The sequence below is a fragment of the Callospermophilus lateralis genome, chromosome 14 (assembly GCF_048772815.1).
Source record: "Callospermophilus lateralis isolate mCalLat2 chromosome 14, mCalLat2.hap1, whole genome shotgun sequence".
Taxonomy (NCBI): Eukaryota; Metazoa; Chordata; class Mammalia; order Rodentia; family Sciuridae; genus Callospermophilus; species Callospermophilus lateralis.
This window is the reverse complement of record NC_135318.1, coordinates 52,643,487-52,669,446: the sequence shown is the minus strand read 5'-3', so window position 1 is coordinate 52,669,446 and position 25,960 is coordinate 52,643,487. Positions and strand designations below refer to the sequence as shown.

Genomic DNA, 25,960 nt, shown 5'->3' with positions numbered 1-25,960 from the left:
AATCCCTAAGCCACATGGTAATGGAATACTATACTTGCTTTTAATATGATACGGAAACAGTTCCAGGCAGACAAAAAGAAGAAAATCTTTCAAATCAAAGTACTGTAAATAAGGTTCATTTTATATACCCCCAGCAGAAAACCTCAAAAAAATCACAATCAAAAGATTACCTACTCCCCCCACTAGGCAAAAAAATCATTTTAGTTCTGAGCTTAACATTTCCCTAGGATGTTAATAGAAGAAGATTTAAAGCACTTAAAGCTGCAGCAGTAACTGTAGAAAGCGCCACATTACAGAGAAAAGCCCTAAAGGGTTCAGGGCTGCCCACCCATCCCTCACCACCCCCCACCCCAGTAATATGTAAAAGTTTTTCTTATGCTAATAAAGGCATACCACCTACTGTGCTAAAGACTAAAACTAGCAACATTAGAGCAGTAAAGTGAAAATAGGAAGCCTACAGGATTTATCTAAATGCCTACTTAGAAGAAACAAAGCAGCAAACAGGACCCTTTGCCCCCTGGTTGTGTTTGCAGGGAAGTGGTTATATTAAACAGCCAGATTAACTCATTAAAAAAAAACAAAAACAAAAAAAACCCAACAAACCTTCCCCAAGGTACCAAAATAAAACTTGACCTTTTCAGTCAAAGGGCACAGAGAGGCCTCTTCATGTCCTGGAGTTGAATGAGTTCAAAGATTGGCAATAAAGGAAGAAAGAAAGCGTTAGGGGTGTGATTGGAACAAGCCTTGCAGTTTATCGAACAGTCACACCAAGTTTTTCCAGGACTCGGACACCCTTTTCTTGGTACTCCTGTCGGGTCATCCAAAAGTTGTCTTTGTCTTTCATGATATCTGCTAGAACTGCACCACCCAGGAAGACCATGTGCTTTCTGCGAGGTGGGTCTTCAATTCGAATCTTAAATTTCTGAAGAAGGGATAATAAAATGTCATGTAAGTATAGGGCTTTCTATTTCATGAAAATGACTTTTTTCACATATTCACTTGCTGAATCTAATAACAACCCATAATATAAGTAGGACAGCAGGATTTGGAATCCGAGGCACAGAAACATTTAGCAATTTCTCCCGTGCTCCACTCTAATGTACTTGGAACAGTTCAATTCACTCCTGTTGTCTCATTTTTGATAGTACCCCTTTCATTCTCCAAAGCATGCAGATTTGAGCAGGGCAAGGTGGTGCATGCCTGTAATCCCAGCAGCTCAGGAGGCTGAGGCAAGCAACTCAGTGAAACTCTGTCTCTAAATGAAAGACAAAACAGGGCTGGGGATGTGGCTCAGTGGCCAAGTGCCCCTAAATTCAATCCCTGGTACCAAAAAAAAAAAAAAAAAAAAAGTACACTGACAGGTAAGTTACACAACCAATCACCTTACCAAGATTCAAAATACTAGATGATGGACAATGATGGAGTCTAGTTGAGGACACCAGAGTAACACTGAACCAGCCTTCCTTCCTTCTTATTTTTTTCCACTGCTAGGGACTGAACCCAGGGTCTTGTGCACCCTACACAAGGGTTCTACCACTTAGCCACACCCACAGTCCTGAAGTTCTTTTCTTGTAAGGAAAGCTCACTTTCTAAGGTCTCAAATTCAAATGAAATGTTCTTCAAATAAACAAGGCCAAATATGGTCAAAACAAATCATGGGGATGTTGGAGAAAATGAACACAGTAACTAAGACAATTGAGAAAAGTTTTATACTCTGTAGCTACTATAATTGTCTAAAAAGGATAAATTCTAATCTGTATAATCAACATCTGAAAGAGAAACCTTCAAATGACATAGTTATTTTATGTCACAAATTCTGCAAAAAAGACTTAAAAGTAACTATGGTATCCTGCATTATGGCTTTATGTCAATAAATAGAATGTAGGAATCTGATAATCTATGAAACAATTTACTCATTAGTCAATTCTGAGACCAACCTACTGTTCTAATTCTTCAGTTACTTTTTGCTATTATATCAATGTTCTAAGACAGTAAATACTTGGGGATTTTTAGGTTTATGGCAGCTACACCCGTATGTAGCCAGAAGATAGCCATACACAGTATATAACAATAGCTAACACTATTGTAAACAAATGGGCCTACCTATGTTCCAATAAAATTAACAAGGGCTGTAATGTACCCACTTCTGCTCCAAGGGAAACTAAATAGCCCCTGAAGACACACTGCTTCACCTGCAGCTTTCGCAACTGGCTGCTATTCTCCTGCTCATACTACCTTCCTAACCCTAGTTTGGTAACAGGAGTTCTTGTTCTTCATTGCTTCTTTTATCTCCCTCCTCCCTGAACTCCACAGCTGCTCTGAAACTCATTCTATCCAACTACTCCATCCATCAATTCTCTTTGTCAAAGTCCTGTTATCTATAGATTCTTGCATTCATCTACACATCTCCAGGTTATTTCCTCTCATACCTATTCTTGGTTCATGAATGCACATATTCTCTCCATTTCCTGAGATTCTTGGTAACTTTCTTCTTTTCTTCCTCTTATACTCACTTAGCAAATACCAACTTGGGTTATCATCTTTCAACTTTGCACCTACCCTCAAGCAGCTGAGTTGGATAGGAAAGAAAACCAACAACTTGCTTTAAATGTAAATGTATCACTAACCTAAAAAGGGCCTGAGTGCTAAATGGCAATCCTATTGCATTTCTCCACTCTCTGTTCCATTCTTCAAGAAATCATGTCAACCTCCTCCATTTTAAACCTCTAATATTTCCATCCCACTTCTCCAAACTATGCTTCTCCATCTACCTTTGTTCCCTTCCCCTCTACAAGTCTATTTACTATAGCCAACTTATCCTTTTAATACATAAATCAGATTTTATCATTTCTCTACTCAAACCCTCCCAAGACATTTTTTTTTAAAAAAAAAAAAAGTTCCTCCCTGGATGACTTTTCCCTCGATCGATACAGGTCTCTCATTAAAAGTGAGAAACCTTATCAGAGAGGTCTTTCCTGATTACACTAATGAAGAAACATACCACCTCTCCAATCACTATCATTTTTTTTGCTTTTAACCTTTTTTTCATTATAACACTGACATATTACTTAAACTAAAAGCAGGGACTTTATTTTGTTTACCACTATTTTGTTTGTACCAGCACCTAGAACAGTGTTTGGCACCTAGATGGAGTCCAAGAAATGTTTGCCGAATAAACAAATGATCCTATGTGATGGATTTTAAATTATATGTATAATTCAATAAAATCAGAAAAATGAGCAAAGCACTTAGACAACATGGCTCCTTTACAGTCTTAATTTGTTTAACACGTGTAAGTCCATACTCAACTTAATTTCAATTTGAGTCATCTGTGAAAGATCTAACATTAGTGTTTCCAAAACATACAGTACTCTATAATATATAATCTCATTATCTAAAAAAGCTGACCAAAGACAGTGAAATAAAGCTTAAGAGATTAACCCAAGATTAAATGACTCTTAGTTGAGTACATAAAATATATAGCATACTTCATATAGTCCACAGCATTTTGGTTTGTTTTTCTTTTTGTTTTTGGATACAGGGGAGGGCATATGCCAAAGAAGCATCAATTATCCCTAGTGTAAAAGTTTCTAATGTACACATCAACAATGACCAGTTAAAGTCTGTTCTAAGAGCTAATGATAGTTACAAGGATGCACAAGAACTGAACATATGATAGAAGAGATAAGACATGTAACAAATAGCCAGAAAATAACCTAAAGTCAGAATTATGATAGGCTAAGAGTAGTGTTGAAGGCCAACTACATATTCAAAAAGTTAAAAACAGAACAAAACAATACCCCAAATGGGACATTAATCGTTTCATAGTATATCAGATTCCCCTTCTGCACTTAATGGCATGCTGGAGTCCAGGATGTGTGTTGTTGAACTAGGACATTTGGCCTGGACCTGGTCACCTCAATGCACTAAATAAGCGGTGACCTGGAGCAACACCATTCTTGGATAGAATTTACCTTGAAACATTTACTTCCAGGCTATACTTCATTGCAGTAGGAATTTGTTTAGGAAGACTTCTTGCTCCCTCTGGTGGTTGTAAAGATCCACAAGTTTCTTTACATGGTTTTAAAATAACATTAACTGTTGCATTGTTAATACTTACAGAAAGTTTTTCCACATCTCCTTTTAAAACTCGTTCTAAGTAAAGCTGTTTAAGTTCTCGTTCCAACCTTGATGGCAGGCCAGGATACATAGTAGATCCTCCAGAAAGCACAATGTGCTTGTAGAACTCAGATCTAAGAAGAGACAATAGGTATTCATTAGGTTTCAGATTAGGAAAACAGTAAGTCAGGGTTACTGCTTTTATTTTCTTTAATTTTTTTTTTTTTTTTAAAGGACAAAATCCTGCTATGTTGTCCAAGTTGGCCTGGAATTTCTGGGCTCAAGTGATCCTTTGGGGGCCTCAGCCTTACTACTATACCTGGTACTAGGGTTACTGTTAATTTATGTCAGCCTCAGGGGGCTGCTGGGAGGATTAAATAAAATATCACACATAAACCACAGGGCTAAATGTTTGCTATTGCAACTGCTATTGGAGAACAAGCCCTCTTTACATATAAAGTATTAAAATTTGATGAAAATACTTCTAAAAGCACATGATACACTTATTACATATGTAATAAATGACTACGGTTCACATTGAGAACCTCCAGTATTTAGACTGTTATCACAGTGTTTCCCTAAAGCCATGGGGATGTGTGTGTTTACTATGATACTGTACTCTGATTGAATTCCAACTTTTCAATTTTTCCATTTGCCTTTTTAGTTTTCCCTTTTGTTCCTGTGCCTTAAGGCTGTCTTTCATTATTTGGCTAGAAAGATAATTGTGTCTGCTTCTCCTAGCAGTCAGTCCCTTTTTTCTTTTTTAAATATGCTGCTGTTGGCTATGATTTCCGAAAATCAAATCTAAAATATCTTCATCTAGTAAAAGTAACAGAATCTTGATGAGAGTCTAAGAGACTTTTCTCACAATAAAGTTTGGAAGCTGGGTCATTTCCATTTTAGCCAATTCCAACTGGCTTCTCAGTTTTTACCTGCCTCCAATGGCTAAGGCTGCTGCAACTCTAGCTTTTAGAAAACCTTTGTTTCCTATTTAATTGTGGAAATAGGAATTATGAAGTTAGCATAAGCCACACAGGTGAAATGTGGTTTCATGTCAGCATCCAGAATACATATATGTACATATATGTCAGCATCCAGAATACACAAAACAAAATCAGTCGTGCCACTTTTCCTATTCAAGCTCTATGGAAAGGGTTCTAAATTTGATGTGCTTTAGGAATGCCAGAACTTTAATCACCACCAACGGGCATGCACTCTTAAATGTAACTCTGTTGTTAATGTCATTAAATCAAAGGACAAAAAGATCTGCCTAAATAATTACCATGAGAATTTACCACAATTATGAAGGCCAGATTAGATTTTTTATCATCTTCTATTAGGCTTATAGTTTGTTGTAAGCCAACTGCTATTTTTCTTTTTTTTAGAGAGAGAGAAACTGATTTTAATATTTATTTTTTAGTTTTCGGTGGACACAACATCTTTATTTTATTTTTATGTGGTGCTGAGGATCGAACCCAGCACCCCGCGCATGCCAGGCGAGCGCGCTACCGCTTGAGCCACATCCCCAGCCCCCAACTGCTATTTTTATTCATTTCTATTATTATCTCTCCCCAGCCATCATAAGAAAATTAATTTGGTGGTTTTTTAACTTAATAATAAACAAACAAATAAATGAATAAACACATACTTGCTTTACAAAATGCTCCTAGGTCAATTTCTTTATAATTTGGGTATAGAGGACAGCTTTTTATGACTCAAGCTCTGGGTGCAACAAAAGATAAGATTTAAAATCTTTTGATATAATTAAATAAAAACAATTTTTTGCACGGCCAAAAACACCATATGCAAAAACCAAATAGCAAATAGTGAGAAAAATACCTACAACTGTTATCACAGAGCTAAATGAATTTTTAAACACGGAGGAAAGGACTGGGGATGTAGTTCAGTGGTAGAGCATGTACTTAGCAATATGCAAGGCCCTGGGTTCAACACCTAGCACCACAAAAATAAAACAAATGAACAATAACATAGAGAGAAAAAAAACACACACACACACAAATTCTGTAGAACAGTCAAAAGCCACGGAACAGACAATTCACACACATACAAAAAATACAAAAAATGGCCCCTTCCCCAGCACCACTGTAGAGGTATATGGCAAAAAAGTGGCCCTTAAGCATATAAAAATAAGGTCAGCTTTACTCTGTTTTGGGCGGGGTGAGGCAGTAGTGAGACTTGAACCCAGGCCCTTGCATATGCTAGGCAGGACTCTTACCACTGAGCTACATCCTCAGCCCTTTAAAAATTTTTATTTTGAAACAGGATTTTTCTAAGTTGTCCAGACAAGCTTTGAACTTGTGATCCCCCTGCCTTGGCCTCTCAAGTATTCAAGTGGTTAGGGTACAGTGCACCCAGTTGTAACTTCACATTTATTTATTTATTTGATTTTGTGCTGGCGTATGGGGGATTGAATCCTCTGCTCTATTATTAAATCCTTTTATTTTTTGATTTTGAGGCAGGGTCTCACTAAATTGCCCATGCTGGCTGCAAACTTGTTCACCTGTTGTTGTGGTTCACCGGCCTCAGCCTCTAGATGCTGCTGGGATTACAAACCTATACTCCACCCTTTTTTATATTGTATTTATAGATGATCTTAATAAGTTGCTCAGGGCGTTGCTTTTAAGTTGCTGAGGCTGGTTTTGAACTCTTAATCCTCCTACCTCAGCCTCCCAAACTGCTGGGATTACAGGTGTATGCCAGTATGCCCAGCTATAACTTTACTCTTTTTTTTTTTTTTAAAGAGAGAGAGAGAGAATTCCAATATCTATTTCTTAGTTCTCGGCGGACACAACATATCCGTCTGCATGCGGCGCTGAGGACAGAACCCGGGCCGCACGCATGCCAGGCAAGCGCGCCACTGCTTGAGCCACATCCCCAGCCCTGTAACTTCACTCTTAATATTAAAAAAATAAATAAATAAATATATATATATATATATATATATATATATATATATATATATATATATAGAGAGAGAGAGAGAGAGAGAGAGAGAGAGAGAGAGAGAACAGGGCATGGTAGCAAACACTTGAAATTCTTGTGACTGGAGATTGAGGCAGGAGGACCTCAAGTTCAAGGCCAGCCTCCACAACTTAGTGAAATCCTGTCTCAAAAATAAAAATTAAAAATAAAACAAGTTGGGGGCTGGGGCTGTAGCTCAGCAGTAGAGTGCTTGCCTCGAACATGTGAGGCACTGTGTTCGATCCTCAGCACCACATAAAAATAAACAAAAAAATTAAGATATAAAAAAAATTTTTAAAAATAAAACAAGTTGGGAATAGCTTGGTGATCACTCTCTCTCTCACTTTCTCTCTCTCTATATATATACCAAATGCTCCTGAGTTTGATCCCTAGTACCACATTAAAGAGAGAGAAAAAATACAAATTAAAATTAGACAGATTAATTTTTCACTGACCAGAGTGATTTAAAAGTAATAAAATTGACAAAACTTGGAACAAGGCTGTGGACAAAACTACTACCCCTCATATGTTCCTGGGGGAAGGAGAATTTGATGATACTTAACAAAAATATATGTATTTACATAAAACAAGAGCTTTTGCACAGCAAAAGAAACAACAGAGTAAAGAGGCAAGCTATTAAATACCAGAAAATACAGAAAAACCATACATCTGATAAATGGTTAATATCCAAAATATATGAGGAACACAACTCAAAAGCAAAAAATTAGATTTTAAAATGGACAAAGGGACTGAATACTCATTTCTCAAAAGAACACATACAAATGAACAACTGATATATGAAAAGAAATGAAATGAAACCAGAATCATGTATCACCTCATACCTGTGAGAATGTCTATTAGCAAAAACATGGAATACAACTTTTGGTGATAAGAAAAGGAAAACTTTGTATACTCTTGGTGGGAGGAACATATATTAGTACAGCCATTATGGAAGATAATGGAGATCCTTCAAGAAATTAAACAATAGAACTAACATCTGCTTTAGCAATCCACTCCTGAATATATACCAAAGGACTTAAAATCAATATGCTGAAGAGACAGGTGCACTCCCATGTTTGTTGCAATATCAGTTACAATAGCCCAGATATGGAATCAATCTAAGTGTCCCTTAACAGATAAATGAATAAATAAAATGTAGTATCATATGTAATATAATTTCCCTTAAAAGGGAAATATGGTCATTTATAGCAACTTGGATGGACCAAGAGCAGATTATGTTAAGTGAAATAAGTCAGACATAGAAAAATACCACATGATTCCACATGGATATGGAATCTCAAAAATTTGAACTCATGGAAGCAGAGAGTAGAATGGTGGTTACTGATTATCACAGGCTGTGGGTAGAAGCAGGGAGATGTTGATCAAAGGATATAAAACTTCAGTTAGACAGCAGGAATGAGTTCAAGAGTTCTATTGTATACTATGATGACTGTATTTAATAGCAATATAATAGATACCTGAAAAATCACTGAGTAGTTGTTTTTGAGGTATTAAGGGCTGAACCCTGAGCCTTTAACATGCTAGGGAAGAGCTCTACCACTGCTATATCCCTAGCTCTTTATATTTGAGACAGGATCTCATTAAGTTGTAAAGACTAGCCTCAAACTTGCTATCCTTCTGTCTCAGTCTCCCAAATAACTGGGATTACAAACCTGTGCCACCATAACCAGCTAAGAGAGATTGTGAATGTTCTCATCAAAAATTGTATGTGAAGTAATGTATGGAGTTAATAAATTCAAATTTATCCACTCTACAATGTATACCTATTTCAAAATATCATGTACAACAGAAAGACAATTTTTGTCAATTAAAAAAAGCATGCATGCGAGGTACAGCGGTGCACGCCCATAATCCCAGTGGCTCAGGAAGCTAAGGCAGGAGGATCGTGAGTTCAAAGCCAGCCTTAGCAAAAGCGATGCACTAAGCAATTCAGTGAAACCCTGTCTCTAAATTAAAATACAAAATAGGGCTGGGGATGTGGCTCAGTGGTTGAGTGCCCCTGAGTTCAATCCCCAGAACAACAAAAAATAAAAAGGCATGCATTTACCAGTTGACATAGCAGTCAGAATATATACATCCAACAATACAATACACATGGACACACATATGTTATTTCTCATCATGATATTAGAATCTATTTAAATAACCAATAATAAAAGATTCATTGAGCCAGGTACACATGCCTGAAATCTCAGCAACTCAGGAGGCTGAGGTATGATGACCATAAGTGTAAGGCCATCTTGGGCAATTTGATGAGATTCTCAAAATAAAAAATAAAAGGGATGGGGATGTAACTCAATGATAGTGTTCTGAGGTTCAATTCCCTGTGCCACTCCCCTGCCCTGCAACAAGGGGGTGGGTTTCATTGAATGAAACAGAAATGGAAAAAGAATGAGGACAAACTCGATGAAATGATATAGCATTATTTAAAATATATTGGTAAGTGAAAAAAAATTATAAAAAAAGTATTTAAGTATGCTACCTTTTTATAATAAGAGCAATAAGAAACACAGAAAGGACAAACCAGAAACTAATGAGATCATTTACCTACAAGAGAGGGAGGACTAAGGAAAGCTACTACTAGGTATATTTTTTTGTGTAGCTGATAGTGTACACAATGTTCTACATATCAAAACACATAAAAACTGATGGGGGAATGTCAAAGGACACAGAAGCCTGCTTGGAAGGGACTCCTATTGGCCGAATCAGGAATAATGTAAGCATCACAACAGACAGCAATAAATTATAACCCACTGAGTAAAATCATGAGTCCAGGTTGATTAAATAATAATAATAATAATAATAATAATAATAATAATAATAAAGTCAGGGCTTAGTGGTACACATCTATGATTCCAGCAATTCAGGAAGCTGAGGCAGGGGGATTCCAAGTTTGAGATCAATCTCAGCAACTTAGCAAGACCCTATATCAAAATAAAACATAAAAGTAGGGCTGGGGGTCTAGGGCTGTGGCTCACTGGTAGAGCTCTTGCCTAGCATATGTAAGGCAATGGGTTCAATTCTCAACGCCACATATAAATAAATAATATAAATTTCATTAAAACCTAAAAAAATTAAATAAAGGGGGGTCGGTGTTGGGGATGTGGCTCAGTGGTTAAACAACCCTAGGTTTAATTCCTGATACCAAAAAAATAAAATAAAATAAAAGAAAGAAAAAAGAAAAACAGAGTAGGAAAATAATTTCTTACACTGGAATATCAATAAAACAGAAGAAATAAATTAAAAAACCAACTCTCCACAGTCATTACAATAAAAATGGATTTAGGCAAGAAACACAAATGGATGCCAAAGGCAGAGATAGGGATGACAGAGTGATGAGGAACAAAAAATTACACAGCCTCAATGTATTTCTCCACAAATTATTAATGAGGAAAGCAAAAACAATAAATTTCACTAAGAGCTTAATACTAACATGAATAATAACCCTAACCTCTGGAAGTAATACCCTGAGAAGGACACATCATTTACATAGTATTCTAGCCAAAAAATGCACATCTTGAATCTAACTATAAGAAAATAGACAAACACAAATAAGAGAAATTCTCTACAATAACTGGCCTGTAGTCTGCAAAAATGTCAATGCCATGAAAGACAAACAACTGTACCAGATAAAAGGTGATTAAGAGAGCCGGGCACAGTGGTGCACACATGTAATTCCAGCGGCTCAGGAGGTTGAGGCAGAAGGTTTGCAAGTTTGAGGCCAGCCTGGGCAACTTAGCAAGATTCTGTCTCAAAAAATAAAAAGGGCTGGAGATCAGTGCATGAGGTCCTGGGATCAATTTCCAGTATTAAAAAATTAATTAATTCTTATAAATTTGACAGCCACATTGTGACTTTCTAAGAGAGTACTTTGTTTTCTTAGGAAACAAACTGGTAAAGAAAACTGATGCATTTGACTTACTCTCAAATGGTTTTGGGGAAAAAAAGAATGATAAAGCAAACATATAGAACATTAAAATTACTAAAACAATGAATGTAGACAAGTTTTCTGTAGGTATTAAATTACTTCAAAATAAGTACAAAGTGGCTTCTGAAAGTCAAGAATGATATGTTTTCTCTTATGTGGAAGTTAGAAAGGAAAAAGGAAAAGAAGGGGAGAATCTCCTGGAAAAAAGGGAGATCAGTAGGTAGAGAAAAGGGACAACAGGTAGGAAAGAGGGAAGGAAAAGGGGAAATACTGGGGAACAATATTGGCCAAATTATATTGTTTACATCATGTGCATGTACAAATAGATAATAACAAATCTCCCCATTATGTGTAATCATAAAGTACCAATAAAAAACATGGAAAAAAGAAAGTGGCTTCTGAGACACAATCATGTATTATATGTTATTCAACATCCAGTACTGTCCTATCAAAAATTTGTTTAATAACATGAGTGAGATAATAGACAACTTGTTCATTCTAACTACTGATAAATAGATCCATTTCTGATAAATAACTTGGAAACCATCATTTCTAATATACCTGGTATCAATGTCAGCCGCCTGGATTGTGTTAAATAGCAATTCAGCAACACCAACTCCCTCAACATTGATCAAATGAGGTTGAAATAAAGCTTCTGGTGCTTCAAATCTCTCTCCCCCAACTTTAATAATGCGTCCATCTGGGAGCTAGAAACAAAGAATAACCAGGTACTAGTCTCAGCCAAATATTCTCCAGAACGTCAGTACTTTTAAAATTAGTACTTTACAGTATTCTCCAGATACATTAGTATACTCTATAACTAAAATTGTTAAAAGCAATTAAATTTTTTTCTAAAACATTTTTTTAAAAAGGGAAACTAAAATTAAATTTATTTAGATTCTTATTATTATGCTCCATTTTGCATTTAAAAAAAGGGGCTGAGGCTGTAGATCAGTGGTACAGTGCTTGTCTCACATGTGTGAGGCACTGGGTTTAATCCTCAGTACTACATAAAAATAAATAAAGATATTGTGTCCATTAAAAAAAAAAGTATGTCACAGCTGGGCACGATGGTGCATGCCTGTAATCCCAGTGACTGAAGAGGCTGATGCAGGAAGATCACAAGTTCAAAGCCAGCCTCAGCAACTTGGTAAGGCCCTAAGCAACTTAGCGAGACTCTATCGTCAAAATAAAAAAAGAAAACAGCACCCCTGGATTCAATCCCTGGTACCAAAAAAAAAGTACACTATGCTCCCAAATAGAGGAATTTCTTAGAGAACTCATCAGTACATATGTGCCTGACATCCACCTGTGGGCAGCAAAGCATTAACAAGCAGTATTGAACAACTACTATATTCTCATTGCTGGTATGTGTTAATGCTGACTGTTTTAAATTTTCAATACATTTGTGATTTCATACACAATAAACTTCCACTGAGCCCCACCGCTGGTCCCTTTAAAAAAAATTTTTTTTTTAAATTTTTTAAATAAAAATAAATGGGTCCGCTAAGATGCTTAGGGCTTTACTAAGTTCCTGAGGACAGCCTCAAACTTGTGATTCTCCTGTCTGAGCCTCGAGTTGCTGGGATAATAGGCTTGTGCCATCATGCCCAGCTCACAATAAACATTTTTAATAATTTTCTTTTGGGCTGGGGCTGAGTGATAGAGCACTTGCCTAGCATGTATGAGGTACTGGATTAGATTCTCAGCACCACATAAAAATAAATAAATAAAATAAAGATATTATGTCTATAAAATATATATATAATTTTCTTTCACCAAATAACTAGTCTATGAAACTATTACACTCTACCACTGTGTTATATCCCCAACTCTTTAAAAAAAAAAAAAAGATTTTTTTTTTTTGGTGCTGAGGATCAAACCCAGGGCCTCATGCATGCTAGGCAAACACTCTACCACTGAGTCACATTCCCAGCCTAAATTTTAATTTTGAAACAAGTTCTTACAGAATTGCCTAGGCCGACCTCAAACTCTTCTTGCCTTAGCTTCCTAAACAGGTGGAATAACAGGCTTGCACTACCATGTCCAGCTTGGATACTATTTATTTTGCTATCTCAATACTTTATGTGTACTAATTCTCAAATAATTTAATCCAAAAAATGTTCACCATCAAAAAAGTGAACACTGTCGTAGACTACTTTTTATAGGCTATTTTGTTATATCCTATCAGGATATAAATTCTTAAAAAACTGCTGAATACAATTTTAGTTTAAACCAGTAAGATTTAAATAACAGATCCCATATCACATCATGACCTGTGTAGAAAACTCTTAGGTCACACCATGTTTATATTTAATTAAATCAGAAATGTGAAGAAGAAACTCTTATATTACACCTGACAACTTACTGGATTGATATAAGTAACAATATATGCTCATGAATGCTGGCATTAGATGCATTTCTATGAGATATCAGAATTTTCTTTATATTCATATTTTAACAGAATACTTATTAATAATACATAAATTTATAATCATACTGTAACTATGTTTTCTAATTATATTTATAATTTATATTTAAAATGACAATGAAGCACAAAACAAACATATTCCTTAAAAAAGTGGCTGCTGAAGTTGTTTACAGATACTTGCAGAGAAATTACACCCTATCTTATATTTGTTCACCCAGACTTGTCCTTCTTTATTTACTCACCAGTCTACTATTTTTACACTTCTATGTATTTTTGTAACCTATCTCAAATGTTTGAAAAAGAAGGGAAGATTTGCATTTTTAGTTCTCTTATCATTTGCCTTGTGCCACTTTCTTTCCAAACAATTCAGGTAAATGGCAAATAAGAAATCTACAGAAACTGTTGAGAGAAGATTTCAGGAATGAATCTCAAGGGCAAATATGGAGATCATTAAGTTATAAAGTGGATTTTATTGTGTATTTGGAGCAGTATCATAACAAAAAAATTATAAACATTTATAATTACTTTAAAAATAACTATTTGGGGCTCATTCAAAACCCTAGTTCAAACCCAGCACTATAAAAACAAAATAAAAAGCTGATGAAGATAACCTCCTTAAATTGTTATCAATAACTATGCCTGTTCATTGTTAAACTGATTCTATATTATACACTGGATATACTTACTGTATAAGATTCAACTAATACTGTGGTTTCTAAAGCCAGTTTCTGCTCCTGCTCAATATTGTATCCCACATAACACAGTTTTTCTTTAATCATGCGAACTGTTTCAAAATCAGCAGAATGGTTGAAGGCGTATCCTCTCAACAGAAGCAGCTGGTACCAAAAAAAAAAAAAAAAGAAAACACAGCAGAAGGTTCATAATAGACTGTAATGAGTTCTACTCTGCAAAAGATATTAATGCTCATAAAATGACACATCAATTGCAAATACAATGGCAGTGTATCCTCAGTTCCTACTGAATATTTTGGAAGTGGGAATTTTATCTGCTTTAAGAGGATTTATATTTCAATTTCACAGAGTAAAAAAATTAACAGTTCAAGAATAATAATTTGGTAAAATAAATTAGAAAAAAGTTTTTAAAAAGAGTACTGTTTGTGTACTTATGTTTAGTGCTCACAAACAATCAAAACTACATAATGAATAAATACTATGTTAGTAGTAGACTTCTGTAGCCTGCAATTTGCTTATTCTATCAATGCCATGTTTATAAAATTCCCCAGGTCCTACAGAGTTTTATCTTTGACTTTCAGTACCATGTCTGGCACTGTTGGTAGGCCAACAGAATTTGTTAAGTGAATAAAAATTGTTGGGATACTTGAATCTCTAAGTTTATACTTCTTCCTCCCTCACTCTGTTTTCTTAGAGATGGGGTCTGGTTATTTTGCCCAGGCCAGCCTTGAACTCCTAAGTAGAAGTGATCTGGGCTGGGGATGTGGCTCAAGCGGTAGCGCGCCTGCCTGGCATGCGTGCGGCCCGGGTTCGATCCTCAGCATCACATACAAAGATGTTGTGTCTGCCGAGAACTAAAAAAAATAAATATTAAAAAAATTCTCTTAAAAAAAAAAAAAGAAGTGATCTGCCTCAGCCCAAGCATGTAGGACTACAAACATGTGCCAGTGAAACTAGCTCTTCATTTCTTAAGTGATAAGAAATATTAAAAAAGCAAAATACCTAGAGAAAATAACTTAATAAGCATCATAAACACAACTAGACTTTGTAAAGTCCTCTAATCTTTGTGTTTATATTCAAAATAAGACCCACAGAAACTCTGCTGGTTACCTGAGAATTTGGGCTAGAATGAGTATTAAAATTCTCATTAATTTGGGCTGGGGTTGTGGCTCAGAGGTAGAGCGCTCACCTAGCATGCTTGAGGCACAATAAAGATATTGTGTCCACCAAAAACTAAATATTAAAAAAAAAAAATCTCATTAATATTTCATCTCCTTACATGAAGAGGATTACTGTAAATGAGACTAAAGGAACCCAATGTCAAGGTGAAGACTTAATGCAACCTATATTGGTGCACAGTCAGCATTTCTCAATAGTGGCAAATAATATATTCTTATTAGTATACCAGAAATCACATATGGAAATCTTGTGTGTATTTTTACATGAATAATGGATAACTGGGTAACTTCTCTGATGGAGATTATCTAGAATCCTTATACACTAAATTTTGTGTTAAATCAGTAAACAAACTACAAAAACTAGTTTCCATGGTATTTTCCTTTCACTTACCTTGATAAGATATCTGGTAATATCCCTCCCAGCAATATCTAGTCTCCTGGTAAGATGAGGGAGAGAAAAACCTTCATACACTGGGCAAATGTGAGTTACACCATCTCCAGAATCCACCACTACACCAGTCAATAAACCTGCACAAAAACCAGGAGATTTTAAATAAAAAGCCCAGTCAGAAAAATCGAAGATGACAAGTTTCAATATAATGTAGAAATCAAATGAGAAAATTAACCAAATGGGAAAGGTCTAGTAGAAGTCAGCACTTCTTTTTTATTTACTTATTTTGCAATTTGTTTCTAATACATAGATATTAAAGTTAGTGTTCTCTTATGAGACTTTTAGTATAATCATGTCTCTCCTCCCTAAGGAAATGGAAAGAAACAAATCCTGAGACCTAGGACTGAAAAACAGAATAAGTTATTAAAGCTCAGTATAATTCTTAATTTTTCCTTCCAACTTAGCCTTTTTTTTTTTTTTTTTGTACTGGGGATTGAATCCATGAGTACCTTACCACTGAGTCACAGAGTCACATCCCTGCCCCTTTTATTTTTCAGACAGGGTCTCACTAACTTGCTTAGTTGAGTTGCTGAGATTGGCCTTGAACTTGTAATCCTCTTGACACAGCCTCCAAATTTGCTGGGATTACAGGTGTGACTGCACCTGGCTCCAACTTAATCTTTTTAAAAAAATTTTTTTATTTTTTAGTTTTAGGTGGATACAATATCTTTATTTTATTTTTATGTGCTGAGGATCGAACCCAGTGCCTCATAGGTGCTAAGGGAGCGCTCTACTACTTGAGCCACAACCCCAGCTCCTCCAACTTAATCTTGATCACTGACTTTACTAAAAGTAAACTTTTCTAAAGCATCATGGATAACTTTTTTAAAAATCACTGTGAAAAAATACTGGGGCTTTGGATGTGGCTCAAGTGGTAGCGCGCTCACCTTGCATGCGTGAGGCACTGGGTTCGATCCTCAGCTCCCACATAAAAAAAAAAAATAATAAAGATATTGTGTCCACCTAAAACTAAAAAATAAATATTTAAAAAATTGTAGATACTGCACAAAATAACAAGTTGACCCATCAATCTGTTGAAATCATATAATTCTTTACTGTTTTTTGGACACATAGCACATTCAAAATGGTTATTTTAGAAATGTCTACTAATACTGGATGGCTAGACTACTGAAAACAATTAAGCTTGTCTAGCCAAAGCATTAGTTCAATTATTCACCCAAAACCAGAAAAACACTGCTGGTTCTACTTTATAATAAAATAATAGCAGAGAAGCCACTTGGCTTCTCATGTGTTCTATAGGAAAACAAAAATGGCTGCAAAAAGTTAGTATTCCACCTTCTGCAACAAGGGAAAAAAAATTTTTTTTCATATATATGTTTTTTCTTGTGGTGCTGGGAATTGAACCCAGGGCCTTGTGCATGCAAGGCAAGCACTTTTACCAATTGAGCTATATCCCCAGCCCTTTTTTCCTTATATTTTTTAATAGAAAAAAAAATAAACCAAAATATACATTATTTATAAGTTTACTCTTACTTTACTATTTACTTATCCCTAAATAGGCTCTCTTCTTCTTTCTTATTAGTTTAAGTTTGCATGTGCTACAGTATCTAATTGTTTTTTAATAAACTTATTCAACTACCTCCATTCTTTTTTTTTTATGTGTGGGGTACCAGGGATTGAGTTCAGGGGCACTCAATCACTGAGCTACATCCCCAGCCCTATTTTGTATTTTATTTAGAGACAGGGTCTCACTGAGTTGCTTAGTGCCTTACTGTTGCTGAGGCTGGCTTTGAACTATAGATCCTCCTCAGCCTCCTAAGCTGCTAGGGATTACAGGCAAGCACCACCATGCCCAACAACTACTTCCATTTTTAAGTTGATATAATTTTTTTTTTTACCTGTGGTATTAGGATTAAACCCAGGGCTCTATCACTGAGCTATATCCACAGCCCTTTTTATTTTTCATTTTGAGACAGGATTGCTTAATATCTCACTAGGTTGCTGATACTAGCCTTTAACTTGTATGTTCCCGCCTCAGCCTCCTCAGTGGCAGGGATTACAGGTGTGTGCCGCTGAGCCTGGCCTGAAAGTTGTTTTTAAGAAATAAAATAAAATTACCTAGTTGCAGACAAGCACTCCCCCCCTTATACAAAAGTAAGTGATTTTTTTTTCTCCTCCTTCAAAGGAAAAGTTTCTCAAAGCTGGACTAAAATCACCTTAAGGACAAAGAGACCATGTCTCTTTCTCTGCTATATCCTTTGTTCTAAACAGTGCAAGACACACACTACATTTCGTGAATAAATAAAGCTTCTTTAAAAATTTAACCCAAGGGCTGGGGATGTGGCTCAAGCGGTAACGCGCTCGCCTGGCATGCGTGCGGCCTGTTTTCGATCCTCAGCACCACATATAAACAAAGATGTTGTGTCAGCTGAAAACTGAAAAATAAATATTAAAAAAAAAAAATTTAACCCAAGTATTTTCTATGTATCTATATATAGTACAAAAGGTATTTTTTAAACCCAAAATGTATTTTCCAAGTTTTTACTAACCTATGAGTAAAATCAGATAAATCACCATAAAGTTAAATTCTTTATTTCTGAATTTTTGTTCTCCCCATAAGTTCCTTGTGAAGCCAGAATTAGATAGGCAGTCAGTGTAGATAGGTAAATCGAGTCAGGTCAGGTCAAGGAGGCCAATTTTGAGTGAGTCTAGGAAGCTCGAGACTGTCCCCTGAGGAATCGTATCAAGAACCTGCCCCTGCTCCAACCTGTTGCCAAGGTAACCTGTCCTAAGGAGCTGCTTTAAGGTTGTTAATGTGTCTCTGTCTACTCCATCCTGCCCTTCCCCCTTCAGCCCACCTGATTCCCACCTTTTGGCCATCCCAAGGAGCATTCCTGGGCCTAGTCATATAAGCAGGGAGGAGAAAGATAAGCGGGGAAAGGCAGAACACCTTGCCTCTTGGGATACCATAATACCAGCTATGGCCCCCTTCTCCCTCAAGGGAGAAGTCTATGTTACCCATTTTTAAATAAACTCTGCATCATATGCTTGCCTCCATGTGCTTCTCTAATGTTCAAACTTCAACATGTGGGGAAGCAAGGCTTGTCACCCGATAACCGGCGGTATCACTTGAGGGCATCTTTTACTTCAATGCCTAAAAGACTCCTTGGCACATATTTGATAGCACCATAAATTCTCAATAATTCTTGTTGAACTTACAAGGCCATTAAAATATAAAGGGCTCTCTCCACATGGCCAATATCTGATTCTCAATAAACAAGAAGGCAGGGTATGGCAATACCAAGAGAACAGTAGATCTGAGACAGACCACCACAGGGATAAAGAGAAAATGCACTCCTGGGCCTTATTAACTCATGGCCTGACAGTCATTAAAAGATAGTATAATGTTTTTTCTCTTTTGTCCCACCTTCATTCATAACTTGGTAACTATTAAAAGCTTGGTACATGCCTTACCCACCCGCTTCAAACAACCATATCAGAGACCAGGTGCATCATTAGGGCCAAAACACTCTTGCCATGATTCTCTGACAACACAAAAGATTAAAACTGTTAAGGACTGAGCCCTTAAATTGTTATTTGCCATGATTTTGTGTTCTCTTCCATTTCCCACCCATGTGTTCTCTTAACAGCTATAACATCTCATCCTTATCACAAGACAGAGATGTTTATACAGAATGTGGCATCCTATGAAAACCTGTCAAGACTTCCATGATGACCGCTGACAGTGCCTTCTCACCTCAGAGTCAAGATGCTCTCACAGGAAAAGAAAAGCACACTTTTGAAAGGTACCCAAAGCCAATTAACATTCCTAAGCCTTAGCCTCTCCTTCCAAACAGCCCTTTCACAGGAATAAAACTCCCTTTGTTCCAGAGGCTGCCCAGTTTTTCTCTTATGAGAAGCCCTAATAAAAGCTTTACATTTCTTTGTTCTCTGTCCTGACTTGTTTTCCTTTCTAGAGTCACAAAGTCAAAGTTCCAGTGTCTGCCACCAATCTTTCATTAAATCCACCTCAAAAAATACGAATCCCAAATGTCCTTCTTTTCCCTTTTATTCCTCCTATTTTACATCTTGACAAGTCTGATTTTTAGGCTAACCTATTAGATATATGTGAGTGTGTGTGTGTGTGTGTGTGTGTGAGTGTGTGTATTTGTGTGTATTTTTTAAATTCAAGGCAATTGTTAAGATAATTCCATTTTATTTTCTTTTGCATAAAAAATTAAAATAGCTTAAGAGGAATATCCTTTTTTTCAAACTGGTCTTGGGTTGGGGATGTAGTTCAGGGGCAAAGAACTTCTCTAGCATGCTTAAGACATTGGATTCTATCCCTAGCACTGGACCCCTTCACCAAAAATTGGTGAATTGCTTTAAATCTTCCTGTGCAGTAAAGCAAATAAAAGTGTATGATATTTTATTTGAGAAATAACAAATTGTGAAAATTTTTCAAAGTGTGGTATAGAAATAATGTGATTTTTCTGGGATTTGTAACTTAATGAGAAATCAAATTTCTCTGGCATAAGATTAATGGTGAATTAATTTTTCTAACAGTTAAGTATTACCTACCTTGAGCATACAAAGTCAGAACTGCCTGGATGGCTACATACACACCAGAAAACTGGTAAGTTTCAAACATTACCTAAAATGTAGGAAAAAAAAAAGTGGTATTTACAAAGATGCATAATACATATTTATATGCTTTCTTCATGGTCATAGAGAGGATCAGTTGACCAAATAGAATTAAAGGGACCTGAACAGTCATCCATTCTAAACAGTTTCTCCTGCCTCTATAAACTCCTGCTGTCACAGAGCTCCAATGCTGACCATAAATTTTTGGATACATACTAAATCTCCAAGCATTCATAAGTGCTACAAAACAAAGATTTCTGAGAGTGTTATAATTAGTGGCTAATTAGTGTGACAGAAAGCTTCCTGTACTTCAACCCTTGTAGTTAAAAACAAAGAAGTATGGACTGGGGTTGTGGCTCAGTGGTAGAGTGCTTGCCTTGCACATGTGAAGCTCTGAGTTCAATCCTCAGCACCACATAAAAAAATAAATAAAGGTATTGTGCCCATCTACAACTAAAAAAATATTAAAAAAAAAAGAAGAGTTGGGGATACAGTTTAATAGTAGAGTGCCTAGCATGCAAGGGACCCTGGATCAAACCAATTCCTACAAACAACACACACACACACACACACACACACCCTAAACTCATGAAATAAAATGAGAAGATGAAGACTTTTATTAACTGTGTTAATAAGATGGCAGATAAAGAAATTGCTTAGCTGCAGAGCACATGGTCCCATCATTGAACCAAGCCTATAACTCCTCTCTCCTCCCCATGAACTACACAGGAGGAGGGAGTTTCCTCTTGCCCTCTCCAGTCACACTTATTCTCTGCAGCCCAGGTCAGCTGGAATAACTTGTGTTTCTTTTACCAATAATCTCTAGTGAGCATGACTCGTAGGGTCAACTGTCACTATGAATATCTAGATACTTACAAATTTTACAATGGATCACAATGAGAATTATATAGAACTTAAATTAATATGTATTCATCAATTAAACAACTAGATATTCTGACTAGTATTCTATTTCCTCAACCTTTGAGTAAATACCCCTCCACAGGAAAGAAAATGGAAGAATGATGCTATATATGTGCACATACCAACTTGAAAGTCTGTTAAAATTTATTTATAAAAGAAAAAAGGGGGCTGGGGACGTGGCTCAAGTGGTAGCGCGCTCGCCTGGCATGCGAGCGGCCCGGGTTCGATTCTCAGCACCACATACAAACAAAGATGTTGTGGCCGCCAAAAACTAAAAATAAATATTAAAATTCTTTCTCTCTTTAAAAAATTTAAAAAAAAAGAAAAAAGAAAAAAAAGAATAAATAAGTTAAATAAGGAAAAAAATTTATTTATATTTATAAGACTATTCAAGTACTTGTGGGCTGCAGATGTGGCTCAGTAGTACAGTACTTGCCTAGCATACGTAAACCCCTGGGATAAATCCTCAGCAAGACCCCCGCCCCGCCGCCCCACAAAAAAAGTGTACAAAACTTAATACAAAAATTAAGTTTTAGCTAGATATGGTAATGAATACCTAGTCTCTAGCTACCCAGGAGGCTACCAACAGGAGGACCACTTGAGCCTGTCCATTCAAAAAAACAACCAAAAAAAATTGAGTTTTCATTGTCTAAAACTATAAAATGTCATCTAACAGGAAATTTCTTCTAACCCTTTTCCAAAATTTCCTTCAACATCTAAATATATTAATAGAGTAAAACAAATTACATAAAAATTGGTTCATTTACATTGCATAGCAAATAGCAAGCTACTAAGATGTAGAAAGTTATCAAAAGTTTCTACATCATATAACAAAATGAAAGAGAAACTTGAAATTTTACGTATTAGAAATGTAGCTCTCCTGCTCTTTCTTTCTTCTCTGCTTACCTTACTGTACTAGTCTTCTCAGTTTCCCGCTGGATTCTCTGATCTCTCTGGTTTTTAGCCTTTTCACCCCTGTCTACTCTCACTGTGGCGAACAGTATGATCCTAAAGGCTCTCAAGTTTATATCTCCAGCCTGAACTCGATCTTACATCTACAACTATATCTTTGACATTTCTGCTTTGATGCCTAATGATAGCCTTAAACTTAACATATCAAAACTGAACTCCCGATCATTTGCCTTAAATTCTTAGCTGATGGTAACTATGTCCTCTAGTTACTAAGTCAGAACCTTCCTGACAACCCCACATCCAAAGCATCAGAAACTTCCTGTACATAATCTGATTACCTCTCATACTTCTGCTGTTATCCCTGATCTTAACCATCATTATCTTTTTTTTTTTTTGGTACTGGGGATTGAACTCAGGGGCACTCGACCACTGAGCCACATCCCTAGCCCTATCTTTTTTTTTTTTTTTAATATATTTTTATTTTTTAGTTTTCAGCGGACACAATGTCTTTGTTTGTATGTGGTGCTGAGGATGGAATCCGGGCCAAACGCATGCCAGGAGATCGTGCTACCGCTTGAGCCACATCACCAGCCCCCAGCCCTATCTTTGTATTTGATCTAGAGACAAGGTTCCACTGAGTTGCTTAACGTCTAGCTTTTGCTGAGGCTGGCTTTGAACTCCCGATCCTCTTGCCTCTGCCTCCTGAGCCGCTGGGATTACAGGTATGCACCACCTCTCGAGGTGCCATCATTATCGTCTGCCTAAATAACTGAAAATCTTCAAACTGGTCTCTTTTTCACCTTTGCCTCCCTATGGTATACTCACAACACAGCAGCCAAAGGAATCTGAATCAGCATTTCTTCCCTCTAAGTGCCCCTCATTTCACTCAGAGTAAAAGTGTAGTACCCTGTTTTAGCCTACAAGGCAATCATGATCCTTATTCAATGTTATCTCTTTGTGTTCTTCCATCAACCACACTCTACAGTCACACTAACTCTCTGGCTGATCCCCTAATATGCCAAAATGGGGTTGGGGATGTGGCTCAAGCGTTAGCGCGCTCGCCTGGCACGCATTCGGCCCGGGTTCGATCCTCAGCACCACATACAAAGATGTTGTGTCCGCTGAAAACTAAAAAATAAATATTAAAAAAATTCTCTCTCTCTCTTTAAAAAAAAAAAAAAAAATGCCAAAATGTTCCAACTTTAAGACTTACATTGGCTACTCCTTTCTGCCTACAAGGCTCTTCCCCTATATATCCTGGCTAATTCCCTTACCAGTCTTTGTTTAAACATCATTTTTAGATAGAGGCCCATTACCACAACCTGTCTACAACTGCAACTGCCCACTTTCCTTAACTTACTCTATAGTTTTTCCTTTAGCACCTACTATGTCCTAAAACAACAACAACAACAACAACAACAACAAAAAGCCTATATTCCCCTGCCAAAATATAAACTTCACATCATCAGGATTTTGTTTATTAATATATCCCACTTAGAGTAATAAAGACTAGCATATTCAAGTTGAGTATCCCTTATCTGAAATGCTTGGGACCAGAAGTGTTTCAGGCATTGAATATTCACAGACTTTACCAGTTGAACATCTAATCCAAAAATCCAAAATCTAAAATGCTGCATAGTCCAAAACTTCTTAAGCATCATGCCATGCTCAAAAAGTTTTAGATTACATATTAGGAATGGTCAAACTGTAGAAAATGCAAAATAAGATTATTTTTATTCCCTTTATCCATAGGAACTATGGTAAGAAAAAACAATTTTTTATTTAATATAACATCACAAAGACACACATATGCATATCCCATCTAAAAACTTACCTCTACAATCTTCTCTCTGTTTTTGGTTGGGTTCATAGGAGGTTCTGTGAGTAAGATTTTACAATTTCTGGTATCTATGTTAAGTTTCTCTGGTCCAAAGGTATAATCCCACAGATGTTTCATGTCATCCCAATTTCGTACAATGCCATTTTCCATAGGATAGTTAACTTCTAACATTGATCGTAATTCACTTGCCTCATCACCAACCATGAGATCCTAGAAAATGATAATATCAAAGTTTAAAACCACTCAAATTTTTATATAAAGCAGCTTCAAAAAATTATATTCCCAAGATATTTCTGAAAACTTGGGAATAATTAATTTTAGTTTTTTTGGCACTTTTCAGATAAAGTTTTTATTCCACAAGTTAAAAAATTTTTTTTAAGAACAATGTCTTGCAAAGTTTAATCATGGATAATAAATTTTTATGTACTACATGGTTTAAATCAATAAATTGACCTTACCTTTAATATATATGTTTCCAAAAGAAGAACATTAGCACAAATAAACCCCATATTTTCATATTTTGGAGGGTTTTGTATGAGGTTTCATCTGTTTCTTTTGCTCAAATGTTCAAAAAATAAGTCCTGTGATATGTGAAATAGCACATCAGGGAAAAAAAAAACTTGTAGAAAAATGCTCAATGCATGCAGCACATTTCTTTGTACTAAATATCAAAATAATAAATGTTAAGTACTACAAAACATAATTTTGAAAGAAGCAAAAATGATTATTACTCTACAGTAATGCATATATGTACCAATTAACTTGTAAATTTCACAAACTTCTCTCCAGATGTCTGAATTAAAATTTAAATAAAATTTCTACATATACTTTATCGAGATGAATGAAAAATCTGTATCAATATGAAAAATTAAAAACATAAGGAAACAACTCATTTTTAAAAATAATCTCAAGGACAACATTTTCAATCTTAAAGTCTAATACTAGAAATCTATGCTATCACAGAGGAAGCATAATACTCACAACTCTTGTCTCCAGTGAATGCATATTTAAGATGACCCACATTTAAAAAAAAAAAAATCAAACTTTGTATAATAAGGCTAACAATGTACTAGAATTAAAACTTATTTAGAACTTAGGTATGTGAGACATTAAATATTAATTTTTATATGTGCTGATGAATTCAATTTGGAAAATCAACATCAGAAATAGTTACTATTCATTTAATACCAGTTCAAAATACGGGAAAATGAAGAAAAGCAGCAGCAAAGTTAACATGACTAAAGACAGAGCTTTGAAAAATGTGAGTTTTTTTGGGCTGGGGATGTGGCTCAAGCGGTAGCGCACTCGCCTGGCATGTGTGTGTCCCCGGTTCGATCCTCAGCACCACATACAAACAAAGATGTTGTGTCCGCCAATAACTAAAAAATAAATATTAAAAAATTCTCTCTTTCTCTCTCTCTCTCTAAAAAAAAAAAAAAAAAGAAAGAAAGAAAAATGTGAGTTTTAAACTTAAGAAAAAATTAGATGTAAAACCAAGGTAAAGGCCTATTAAAAAACAAAACTGATTTCTGACAAGTCCACTAATGAAACACCAAAAAGGGAAACAAAGTGAAAGCACACTAGAGATGCTCATTAAAACTTCATGTCGTAACCAATTTCTTATAAAGTTAATTTCCCCACAACTTAATATTCAAATTTCTTAACTACTAACTATTTAGAATCTTCAGGGGAAGAAAATGCAAAACTAAAAATTCTGTGTTTGTGAACTCTAACTAATGGCATGAATATGTTGAAGTATTTAGGGAAAATAAATACTGATATCTGAAATCCATCCATACTGTTTTAAAATCCATCAAAACATGATGGTTTATTGGATATTTACTTGGACAGACATGATAAATCAGTATAATATACATTAA

The 25,960-nt window shown here is 35.9% G+C and overlaps 1 protein-coding gene across 1 annotated transcript in view; it reads right to left on the bottom strand.

Moving 5' to 3' along the window:
- Positions 1–345: 345 nt before the first annotated feature.
- Positions 346–25,960, bottom strand: part of Actr2 (actin related protein 2) — a 40,038-nt gene continuing 14,423 nt past the window's right edge. The window contains exons 3-9 of the mRNA XM_076833165.2: positions 24,075–24,290; positions 20,345–20,417; positions 15,743–15,879; positions 14,168–14,317; positions 11,612–11,757; positions 4,121–4,253; positions 346–922 (exon numbers count right to left, since the gene is read on the bottom strand). Coding sequence (XP_076689280.1) covers positions 752–922; positions 4,121–4,253; positions 11,612–11,757; positions 14,168–14,317; positions 15,743–15,879; positions 20,345–20,417; positions 24,075–24,290 — 1,026 coding nt within the window. The 3' untranslated portion in view covers positions 346–751. The remainder of the gene's footprint in view (positions 923–4,120; positions 4,254–11,611; positions 11,758–14,167; positions 14,318–15,742; positions 15,880–20,344; positions 20,418–24,074; positions 24,291–25,960) is intronic.